This window comes from Eschrichtius robustus, chromosome 16, assembly GCF_028021215.1.
Source record: "Eschrichtius robustus isolate mEscRob2 chromosome 16, mEscRob2.pri, whole genome shotgun sequence".
NCBI classification, from domain to species: Eukaryota; Metazoa; Chordata; class Mammalia; order Artiodactyla; family Eschrichtiidae; genus Eschrichtius; species Eschrichtius robustus.
Genome location: NC_090839.1, coordinates 73579853 through 73591863, shown reverse-complemented (window position 1 = coordinate 73591863; position 12011 = coordinate 73579853). Strand labels below are relative to the sequence as shown.

General features: G+C 50.4%; 1 protein-coding gene across 5 annotated transcripts in view; it reads right to left on the bottom strand.

Moving 5' to 3' along the window:
* Positions 1-6192: 6192 nt before the first annotated feature.
* Positions 6193-12011, bottom strand: part of SLC5A11 (solute carrier family 5 member 11) — a 53368-nt gene continuing 47549 nt past the window's right edge. For 2 of the 5 annotated variants that reach the window (XM_068524020.1, XM_068524024.1), the window contains 6 exons: positions 11379-11486; positions 10890-11040; positions 9126-9294; positions 8513-8728; positions 7663-7831; positions 6193-6473 (listed from right to left, as the gene is read on the bottom strand). In XM_068524020.1, the coding sequence (XP_068380121.1) occupies positions 6268-6473; positions 7663-7831; positions 8513-8728; positions 9126-9294; positions 10890-11040; positions 11379-11486 (1019 nt within the window). In that variant the 3' untranslated portion in view covers positions 6193-6267. The remainder of the gene's footprint in view (positions 6474-7662; positions 7832-8512; positions 8729-9125; positions 9295-10889; positions 11041-11378; positions 11487-12011) is intronic. The other 3 variants (XM_068524021.1, XM_068524022.1, XM_068524023.1) reach the window with 3 other exon arrangements.

Genomic DNA, 12011 nt, shown 5'->3' with positions numbered 1-12011 from the left:
TTGTGACGATAGCCCCTCCCCGTGGCCCAGATTTGGCGTCATGTTTTGGAACACATGCTGCCATGTTGGCTGCCCTGAGCGGCTCCACTGATAGAACTGCTCACTAGGTGCATCCGTGACCCGACCCTCGCTCAGAAGCCCCTGGACACCTCCTTCCCCTATGAATTGACTTAAGTTTAACTTGAAAAGGGCAGTCGCTTTTTCCTCTTAACTCAAAGTTTCCTGTGCCCCAAAGTACTCCCTGCACTTATTAATTACATTGAAAATACGTACCTGTAGACCCATTTTCCCCGGTATCTTAAATTTGTGTTTGCTGAAGGCTTACTCTTTCCTTCCTCATACACCATCCCTGTTCTTTTTTTTTTTTTTTATAAATTTATTTATTTATTTATTTTTGGCTGTGTTGGGTCTTCGTTGCGGTGCACGGGCTTCTCACTGCGGTGGCTTCTCTTGTTGCGGAGCACAGGCTCTAGGCGAGCGGGCTTCAGTAGTTGTGGCGCGTGGGCTCACTAGTTGTGCCTCTCGGGCCCTAGAGTGCAGGCTCTGTAGTTGTGGCGCGTGGGCTTAGTTGCTCCGCGGCATATGGGATCTTCCCGGACCAGGGCTCGAACCCATGTCCCCTGCATTGGCAGGCGGATTCTTAACCACTGCACCACCAGGGCAGTCCCCATCCCTGTTCTTTTTCTCTGCTCCCCCGCCCCACTGCCCTTAGCTCTAGAACAAACCGTATAGAGAAAGCAAAGGTCTCGATGTATGTTGCTCATAAGCGTTGACCCCTTCTTCAAGGAGCCCAGCTGTCCACAGTCAGGTGTCTCTGCAGACCTTGGAGATGCTTCCTCCAGGATGCCTGAGCTCACACTCAGGAGGGAGCTGGGACGCAGTGCTTGCCGAGGAGACGGCACTGGTGCCTGGGGACACGGAAGGGCCGTGATGAACAAAATGATTCTGAAATACAGCAAACCCTACCCTCGTTATTTTAAGAACAGTGTTCCATTTTCACTCTCCTATTGTTTGTAGCAATATCCCTGCCTCAACAGCTCCAATCTAAAGAAAAAGGAAACCTCCTTGCCCCTGTACGTGTGTCAGTGGCTGCTCTCCATCTTCTTGGATGGGCGAGTCATAGTGTGGGACGTCAGCTGTAATTGCACCACGGCGGAAGCACCTGCAAGATGCTGCAGAGATGTGATCACCCCTGCCGGGGGAGGCGCCACGTCGCTGTCACCTTGCCCTGGCACTACACGCGGGAGAGGGGTAGACAGCTCTGTAATCTAATTTTTAAAATTTACTTATGTATTTATTTTTGCCTCACAGCTTGCGGGATCTTAGTTCCCCAACCAGGGATAGAACCCGGGCCCCCCCTCAGTGGAAGTGGAGTCCTAACCACTGGACCGCCAGGGATTTCCCGAGAAGTCTGTAATCTAAACCTACGTGGCCATCCCTGACCATCCAGGGAGGTGCTGGCCTCTAGGAAGATGCTGCTGGTATCTGCCCCTTCAGATTGCTTCCTTCCCTTCTCCATAGAACAGTTTCTCCTGGAAGCTTCAGTCCTGTGTACTCAGGCCTCTGTTCCTGCTCCCCAACCCACAGCTACACCAGGGTCGGGGACATGTGCCTCTCACCACACACCCCTTGCAAGCAACACCCATCTAGCCCAATCTTGATTCAGCACTTCAGAGACTGCAGGGGGTCGGGGCATCCCCCTGGCTGCCTTGATTGTGCTGGGCCATACCCTGTGGATTCCCAAGCGTTCAGATGCAATTGGAATGACTGAATCCCTGGACCTCCTTGATGGCCTTGGTTCCCTTGGGGACCCTTGTCCCACTCCTGGGGCTCCAGCTCCCAGTGCTGTCCTGAGCCCAGTGAGTCCCATAAGTGCTCTTACTTGAAAGTCTTAAGACAAACCCTCTTTCTAGGTTCTCTACCTGTGGTCTGTTCCCACCGTTCTGCCACCTGCACCGTGAGCCTGGTGCTGTGTAACCATATTCCGGAGCCTTCGCCCTCTTCTTACAGATGCCACTATACCATCTCTTTACTCCACGGTCTCAAGTGGGCTCTGTGCCTCATAGTCTAGAGGTCTTGCGCCAGACTGGGCAGCACCCCATTGACAGATATTTCTAGACCAATGGCTTCCACTTTTCTAATATCGTAGTGATGGAGCTGAGGATAAAGAAAGATCTGCTGGCATAGTGAAGCCACTGGTTCCAATGCAACCAAAAGGCAAAAAGTGGTCGTGGAAATTCCCTGGTGGCCCAGTGGTTAGGACTCGGAGCTCTCACTGCCAGGACCCGGGTTCAATCCCTGGTCGGGGAACTAAAATCCCACAAGCCATGTGTTGCAGCCAAAAAAAAAAAAAAAAAAAAAAAAACGAACGCAAACACGTTTATTATCTCATAGTTTCTGTGGGTCAGGAGTCCAGGCACAGCTTAGCTGGGTCCTCTCCCTGGGTCTCACAAGGCTGCAGTCAAGGGTCAGCCAGGGCTGGGGTCTCGTCTGGAGGTCCAACTGGGGAAGGACCCACTCCTAAGCTCCCTCAGGATGTTGTCGGAAGTCATGTGCTTATGCTTGTAGGGCCACAAGGTCTGAGGCCCAGGGCTTCTTGCTGGCCATCACTGAGGGGTTGCCCTCAGCTCCTAGAGGCTGCCTGCAGTTCCTAGTCACGTGGGCTTCCCTGGGGAGGCCGCTACTTCAGCAAGCCAGCAAGGACAGCCCCTAGAGTGAGTTTGCTAGCAAGACAGAGTCTACATGCTGTGATACAATTACAGATGACATCTCATCACCTCTGCCGTATTGTATTGGTTAGAAGTCAGTCGCAGGTTCTGTCCACACTCAAGGGGAGGGGATTATACAAGGGCATGAACACCAGGAGGTGGGGATCACTGAGGGTCACCTTGGGGTCTGTCTGCCACACACATCAAAATGTCATTACAAATGACACGTCAGGGTAATACTTGAGCCAAATATATTTTTGGAAGAACCAAAACAGTTCATCAGGGTTCTGTTTTTACCCTCTATATTTGTATTTGAATTCAGTTTTCATACACATCAATAAATTATATTTGATGACCAAAATTTCTTTTTCACATCACTTCATGGTAGAAACAGCATTCTTCCTTTCATACAAGGATGCCTAGAATTGAAGCCATGTCTTCTAAATAATTCTATGTCTCTTCCAGGTGAATACTGGCCTAGACCCTGGGGAACCAACCTGAACCATACAAATGTGGCCTCGGCCCCCAGGAAGCTTGCAAACAAATACCCAGGAAACAGATAGAGACTGCGGAGTGGGGGAGCCGTGGACGCATGTGGGAGGAAGGCCCATCCTGGTGGAGAAAGGAAGGGGGAGGTGGGCCCTCCAGATGCTAGGAATGGCTTGTGAGGTGAGCGACAGCATGGAATTTGACGGGGAAGCAGGCAACGGGCAAGGAATGAGGCTGGTGAGGGAAGCAGGGGCTGGAGTGTGAAGATCCTTATAACTCATGTTTGGAGTCATCAAGGGGAGCTGCAGACACAGGAGGGGAGTGACTGTCGGATTCGTACTTTAGGTCCTCGTGGCTGCGATGCAGAAAATGGACTGAAGCGGGGCCAAGACTAGCAGCAGGACACCCCGGAGAGAGGAGCCGGTGGGGCCCCGATAAGGTAGAGGCAGTGGGCCGATGAACACAAGATTAGGGAGACAGAGTCAGCATGATCTGGTGACTGATTGTGGGCCTTTCCCAAAGGTGAGAGCGGGTCCTATGGGCAGCCCTAGAGACCATCGTCTGTGGTCAAGGAGGGTTTGGAAGTTGCACAGTTTCCAAAGGGCAGAGGATGGGTGATGGATCAGCCATTCAGTCACCTCCACGAGCTCAGACCTCAAGGACTGACTTGATGCGGGAATAGTGGGTGTTCCTGGGCAGGGGTGGGCAGCCAGGCCAGGGAGGGGGTGTGGCTGGAGGATATGAGACAAGGAGCCAGACATCTGTGTCCCGAAGGTCATCCCTTCATCCATTCACCAGGCTGTGCAAGGCATCAGTGTAAGCGATGCCTTCTGCCCTCGTGGAACTTTCTCTCTAGTTGGGAAGATGCTTAAGCAATCAATAATAAAGTGTGATACCTGCTTTGAAGATGCATGTCATAGTGGGTGTGGGATGACCGGGGAAGCCTTCCTGGAAGAAGTGATGTTTAAGCAGTGACTAGAATAAGAGGTAGCCAGGAGAGGAAGGGGGGGATCGTTTAGGCAGAGGGAAGAGCAGAAGCAAAGACCTACTTACTGGATATTTATGGGGCCCACAGGGTGTCAGCCACTGTGTTAGGCCCACAGGTGGGACAGCATGAGTGTGGTCTGACCCTAGACTGTGAAGGGAGAGCAATCAGAGTCGAAGCTGAAAAGAGGCCTGGCTGTCAGGGGTCTGGAAATTCCCATCCAGGCGTGTGGACTTGATCCTGGGAGCAAGCAGAGGGGCGGCTTGATCAGATTTGCTCTCTCTGCCTGGAGCTGGAGAATGTGCAAGATTAGAGGCAGGAAGGCCAGTCGGGACACTGGTGGCAGCGATCCAGGGGAGAGATGGCAGTGGCCTGAGCTACCACAGTGACAACTCCCACCAAAACGCACTTCTGACCCCAACCTGCGGCAGCAGAGGTCTCGGCATGGCAGGGGGCTGGGGGGGAGGCTTGGCTGAGGGGCAATTTGGGGAAGCCTTCTGGGCCTCCCACTCCCCTCCTTTGGCCCTTGAGAGGGTCACCCAGCCTCCCCTTGAGCCCACTTGCCCCAGACAGAAGCTCAGCCTCTTGCGGAGCCAGTTACAGGGTCTGGATAGCAGCCACGTTAGCAAACAGCTCTCCATAGAGGCCCTTCCCTGGGAGGGCCAAGGGGCCTTCGTCCAACCCACAGCTGTCATCTGGATCCGTGTGGAGAAGCCAGGCCTCCGACTAGGGTAGGTGTCGAGCTAGTGCCTTTACCTTTGGACAAGGCTGGTCCAGGTGTTGAGGGCATCGAGTAGGAGCTCAAAAGATGTCATGAGTGACTGGATGAGCTGGTGACCCTCAGCCCCAGGGCTTCCTGTCCATGCTCCTGGGAAACGGGGCTTCCTGGAGAAGCTACTCATTCTCCAGTTGCTAAGCCAGTGAGTGGTTCTAACCCATCCCGCCCCCCAGCCCCCTTAATCCCAGGACTAGGGTACTATCTCATGGCCCTGGGCCACCCCAGAGTTGGTCTCAGGGCTAACTCTGTTGGCTGCCCCTGCCCTTAGCTGTGCATGTGGCACACACAGCCCCTACAGGTCATCCCACCAGACCCCACTGGGGCCCAGAACAGAGTCATTAGGATGCCTGACTCTCCACAGAACAGGGGTGGCTGTGCTTCAGGTCAAAAGCCCTATTACCCCTCGTCCAGTAACGATTTATTGTGGAGTTGCCCATCCTGGCTACTTGTTTTAGGGAAGCATCATTGTGGAGAATCAAGCAAAGAAACCCAGGCTAAGGCAGAACTTGGGACGTGCACACAATTCCCTGATTTTTTTATGGCACAAGATTCCAGGGCACCAACTCAGGTCTATTTCCCTGAGATCATAGTGAGGGGCAAGTTTCACAATGAGAAAGCCTTTGGGCACCAACTATTCCTTCACCCAAAGCCAGCAACAGTGAAAGGCAGGAGATAGAATGCAGGTCCCATTCCCTGTGCTTGGAAGGTGAGCTGGAGAGAGATCAAGTGCTAACAGTCAGCCCTGGGGATGTGGCTACCGGGGCGGGGGGCGGGGGGGGGGGCGGCGGGGTGCTGGGCATCTCTTCGCTTGTCCAACCCTTTGAATTTGGCTATTGATGTTATATGATGGACAGGAAGAGTGAATAACTGGCCTTCTTAGACAAAGAAGGCTTTATGCTTCTCTCTTTTTCCAGCTTCTAGCCTTCATTCCCTTTTAAGAAGAACAGGGCTGAGACTTCCCTGGTGGTCCAGTGGCTAAGGCTCCACGCTCCTAATGCAGGGGGCCTGGGTTCAATCCCTGGTCAGGGAACTAGATCCCACATGCTGCAGCTAAAAGATTCTGCATGCTGCAAATAAAGATTCCCGCATGCTGCAGCTAAGACCCGATGCAGCCAAATAAATAAATATTTAAAAAAAAAAAAAAAAAAGAAGAACAGGGCTAACTAAATGTCATGTTGAAAGTGGCCCATAAACACCTTTGAAGCCTGGTGGTAAACAAACAAAGCTTTATTATTTTTTTTCCTTCATTAAAAAATTGGGGCATTGATAGCAGACTGAGAGCTTGGACCCCTGGGTTCACCCCCATGCTAAGCAAAGTAGCCCCAGAGAAAGATGGCACAGCTGATGCAGATGATGAGATTGACGTCCAGAAGGGTTTTCACCAAGGGGTTTTCATCCAGGGAAACTATGATGGGGTCTGCTCTGCTCGGCAGCTCCTCCTTGCCCTTGTTCTCCACCCCACAGAGCCACAAGAGGGCTTTCACCACTTTGGACTGCTTTTTGGTCATGTCACCTAAAAAGAGCCCAGCAAATAAGGGTCATAAGGATGGGCTGTGTCTCCCAGGCAAGAGAAAAGAGAGACCGAGTGTGTCCCATGCACTGTGATAAATACTTTATGTTCCTTTTCTGGAAGGTATTCATTAAGACTTTGATTCTGGAAGACTCTCTAGTTCTAGAAGATTGGTATTTTGAGACTTTTCACTATCTTCAGGTGCAGAATTTCAGATGAAAAGATAGAGACTCAGCCTAACTTGAGCAAAGCACACAGCTGGTTAGCAGAGGCAGAGGTGGGTTTAGGACCAGTTCTATCTGACTCCCTCCCTGTATCGCATCACCTGCCAGGAGGCTGAAGAGAGATGCGTACTCTTGCAGGGAACTCTCTTTCCCCATTCAGAGCTGGGTCTGCAAAATCAGCTGCGGGTGGAGCCAGGCGGGTGACGTATGGGAGTCAGGTGAGCTGATTTTCTTATTAAACACGTCACCTCTACCAAGAAAGATTCTCTCTCATCTTTCTTGAACCACATGGCCTTCTGGATCTATCCTTGAGTTTCCCACGGTAGGATGACATGGGTTCATATCCACAATTATTCTTTTTTTTAAAGCCATGTATGATGATTAATGACAACCACAGCCTTGGGTCATGGAGACAGTAGGGACTGGTGGGGACCCTGGCTAACTATATATTCCAGGTCTAAGGAACAGCTGCTTTGCAGCTCCAGACAACTTTTGCCATGCAGACATATGGGCTCCATGTTGCCAGATATTCCAGTTTTTCAAGAGAAGATGGAAATCTGGAATTTTATGTGAAATTTCACAATTTTTAAATGTTAACTCACATTTTATTAAAAGAGTAGGTGAGCTAAAGCAAAATATGCCTGCAAGCTGCCAGTTTAAAACCAGTAATTTAGAGAATGCCAGCAGTACCCCGGCCTACCACATGGGGTTTTGTGAGGATCAAATGAACCATGTTTTAGTAGGCACTCAACAAACACTGGCTCTAATTTTCCACCTGAGGCACCTGTTGAAAGTTACTAACCCTTCCAGTGGCCAGAGAGTGAGGGAGGACCAGACCCTGGGAGTCAGGCGATGCTAAAATTCCAAGTGTGCCCATTTTCTGGCTTGTGATTTGGTAGAAAAATTTCCCCTTAATTATACGATGCTTCTTGAGGTTCCTACTGTAACTGAAGAGCGAGGCAACTCACAGCTGTGGGTTTTGGGCATGTTTTCTTGAACAATCTCGAACTGGATGTTGGTTCCGCTGGCCTCTGGTGTCCTGTTCTGAGAGAGGGTAAGAGGCGGGGGAGTTGCTGGTGGCACCTGTTCCTTCTGGACCATGGGGTCACGGCGAGTAAACCAGGTCAAGCGACTGACCTACAGAGCAGAGATGAACTGTGAGATGGGGGTGGGGTGGTGACGTTCATCCCTTTCTCCCACCGCCTTCCAACCCCAAGCTCAGCCTTCACATCTGAGTCTTTCCCAGTCTTACCCTCTCACTCCACCCTCCAACAAGCTTCAGCTCCCAGCACTCTTCAGAATCAATGGACATTTCCCCCACTCAGTCCCCCATCTTGCTTTGACAGCCCTAATTCTCCAGTGGGGATCTCACCCTTCCTCATTCTAGTCCCCAGAGCTTAACCCTAGCCCGTGGGTGTGGGGGGAACCTGGTGATCAGCATTCAGCTCATCCATTTCTCTGGCCACAGGGACTAAGTTGGTTCATGGGTGATCATGTGTCTTGAGCTGACTCCATCAACGGGCATGAGGAACTTCACTGGAAATGCTGGGACAAAAATGCTTATGCTTTTGCTTAATGAGAATAAGAGAGGATGTATCCCTAAAAGCTGCTGGGCCCACAAGGGGCCTGAGAACAGAAGGAGAGGTGAGAGATGAATTCTGATGGTCTTTTCAGTGTCCTGAAATCAAGTTCTTCCCAAGACCCAGCCCTGGACTTTTCAGCTTTTGGAACAATCAGTCCTCTTCACTGAAGTCAATTGGGTTTTCTGTCACTAGCAGTGAAAGGTCTCAATGGATACAGTGTCAAACCCAAAAGTACCATCTCCTTGGAGGGCGGCTCTGTGAACCAGCTTACGGCGGACACAGTGATCAGGGTGACGGAGGACAGAATCATGGAGAAGTAGAGGTAGTGGACATCCTTTACCACAGCTGGCCGCTCATCTGGCTGGTCACACCGAGGCTGCACGTAAATGAAGTCCAGGACCAGCCGAACCAAGCCTAGGAGAAGGCCCAAGATGAGACCGAAGAAGGCACCCTGCGAATCAGAGCAAGGCCGTCTTAGACACGGGCAGGGCTGTGGGGCGGCCGGCACAGGCTTCCAGAAACCTCAGCAAGCTCCCTCAAGAGCGTGGCTTTCTAGTGACGGTCACAGCAGGGGTCAGTGATTCGAAAAGGGCTGGAGATACTTATCTGTTTATCTTTTACATACAGTTAATCAATTACATATAATTCCCTGTTAATTCAGCTTCCCTGTTTAAGCACAAAATGCATCAAAATAGAACCCTCATTGCTTTTTTTCAAAAGCCAGGGAGCACCCTCCCTGTATCTTCCTCCACAGAACTCATCCTCCCTAATGACACCTGACATCCTCATGTGCCTCTCCAGTCCCCTTCTCTCCCATCTGATGGGCTGAAGGGCTGATCCAGAGCTACCTTTTCGTTGGTCCGCTTCCAGAAACATCCCATGATGAAGACCACAGCCACGGGAGGCTGCAGGTAGGAGCTGATAGACTGGATGTAGATGAAGAGTTGGCCGCCCTGGCTGGCCTGGACCACAGGGATCCAGAGGATGGAGACCAATACCAGCAGCAACACAAACACCCTGGTGCCGGATGGAGAGAGACACCCCCCCCCATTAGTGTTTTATCTCCCCTGAACACTTCTCTCTCTTTTTTATAGCTTTTCGGAGGTAGAATTTATATACCATAAGATTCACCCATTATAAGTGTGCAATCCAGTAACTTTTAGTAAATTTATAGAGTGGTGCAACCAACACCACAATCAAGTTTTAGAACTTCCATCAGTCCGAAAAGTGCCCCCATGCCCATTTACAATTTATTCTTGTTCCCACCCTAAATAAGCACTTATCTACTTCTGTCTCTATAGGTTTGCCTTTTCTGGATGTTTCAAATAAATGGTATCATACAATATGTGGTCTTTTGCAGTTGGCTTCTTTCACTTAGCGTGTCTTAGCATGAGGTTGATCACATATCATGTATCAGTATTTCATTCCTTTTTATTGTTGAAAAATATTCCGTTGAGTGGATACGCCATTGTGTACCATTGTTTACCCTTCACCCATCAGTGGACATTTGGATTGTTTCTACTTTTTGGCTATTGTAAAAAATGCTGCTATGAACATTTGTATACAAGTCTTTGTACAGCCAGATGGTTTTATTTCTAGGGATGCAATTGCTGGGTCACATGGTAAGTTTATACTTAGCTTTTTAAGAAAATACCAAACTGCTTTTGAACAGTTGAACCATTTTACATCCCCACGTGCAATGCACTAGAGTTCCAACTTCTCTGCCTTCCTGTCTGCCTTTTTGATTATCGCCATTCTAGTGGGTGTGTAGTGGTATCCTGCAGGAACTCTCTAGACTACAATCTCGCTTTTTAGATTATTCTAGATTACAAGTCCTTTGTCAGATATGTGGCTTGCAAATATTTTCTCCCAATCTGTGGCTTGTCGTCTCATTTTCTTAATGGTGTCTTTTGAAGCAAAAAAGTTTTGGGTTTTGATGAAGTCTAATTTCTTTTTTTTTTTTTTTTTTAATGGATTATGCTTTTGATGTCATACCTCTCCCTAACCCAAGGCTGAGACAGCCCTTAGGTACACCTTCTTGAGGGGCAGAGTCCCAAGATGCTTATTAGCATGTATTTTACATAAAATGTACATGCCACTCACTTCGGTCATTTTCATTCCCACCATTAGATATCAGGACTTTGCACAAGACTTGTTAGAGAAACCTTGCCCCCAACCCCCAGAACACCCTTCTCCCTTTTACCTGGCTAACTCCTGTTCACCCCTCAGGTCCCAGTCCAAGTTGGAGACTTTTCCTCTGACTCCCTAGGTCTCCTGGCTCCTCCATCATAACATTCACTGTGGTTATAACTACCTGTTTACTTATCCTTTTCTTCTTCTAGCTCCACAAAGGCAAAACCGAGTCTTTTCTTTTCACTGCTATATGCCCGGCACCTGGCACGTAATAGGTGCTCACTGAATAGCTCTTGAAGGAATGAACGCCTTACTCATCCACAGAGCCCTGATGTACTTCATCTTTGCCATCAGAGGAGGCTGAGACAGCCTGGAGAAGTTGAAGGCTGGACTTGCCCTCTGGGTGGCTCAGCTTTCTCCTCCCTGGGTTATCTGGACTTTTCACACCCCTGCCTGGCCCCAACCCAGTATGACTTTACCTGCCCACAATCATGAGCTCCTTCTCAGATGCCCGAGGCCGGAGATGATTCCAGAGGTCCATGGTGAAGATGGTGCTGGCACTGTTAAAGATGGAGGTGAGGGAGGACATGAGCGCCGCCACCATCACGGCCATCATGAGCCCGCGGAGCCCTGGGGGCAGAAGGGAGGTCTTTGGGCCTCAGGCTTTTCCTGCCTTCACCGCTGACCCCATTTCCCAGGCCCATAGCCAGCTGGTCCCGAGGGGTTCAACTCGGAGGAGGCGGAACTCAGGGGTGGGAGCCGACAGGGGGGACTCAGAGGGGCGGATGGGGCAGAGCCCGCTGTGTAGCCAGGGCCGGAGCTTTATCTGGGGGCTTAGTTCCTCAGCCCAGAGCGCATTCTTTCCCACAGCCCTCCCATCTTGTCCCCCTCCTCAGATTAGAGCCCAGCCAACGTCCTCCTTTCTGGGTGCCCCGGGGGGACTCAACTGAGGGGTGAGGGACCATTACCTGTAGGCAGGAGTTCCAGCACAAGTTTGGGATACGCGATGTCAGAGCAGCCGGCGGGGTTGCTACAGACCTTCTGGCAGATTTCTGGGTCTGCACAAGCCACTTGGTCTATGGAGGAAACAAGCCCAGAGCTGAGCAGGCGGACCCTCAGAGCCCCAGGCCCGGCCAAAACACGGCCTGGCGCACGCCAGCACCAGGAGACAGGGTTACTGTATATAAGTGTACAGTTCAATGAAATAAAAAGGAGCCTAGACTTGATAAACCATGGCCTTGTTACTTAACCATTCTGGACCTCAGTTGCCGTCTATCTGCAAAACTGGGACAGTAACAGAACTCTACTTCATAAGATTATAGTGAGGATTGACTGAAATGATATACATTACACGCTCAGCACAGAGTCTGGGACACAGGAAGTGCTGAATACATTTCAGCTGTACTATTGTAACCCAAAAAAAGCCGAGACACCTCACGGCCGGTCTCAGCACAGAGCCCTACATCAGGCTCCCTAAGCCCCCCAAAAGGACACAAGCAATTTACATCTTTACCTAAGTTCATCGGAAGTGCAAAGGAGAATGCCATCACTTGACACATGGCAAATATTTTAAAAGCTCCTCTTTTCCCCATCTCCTTCTC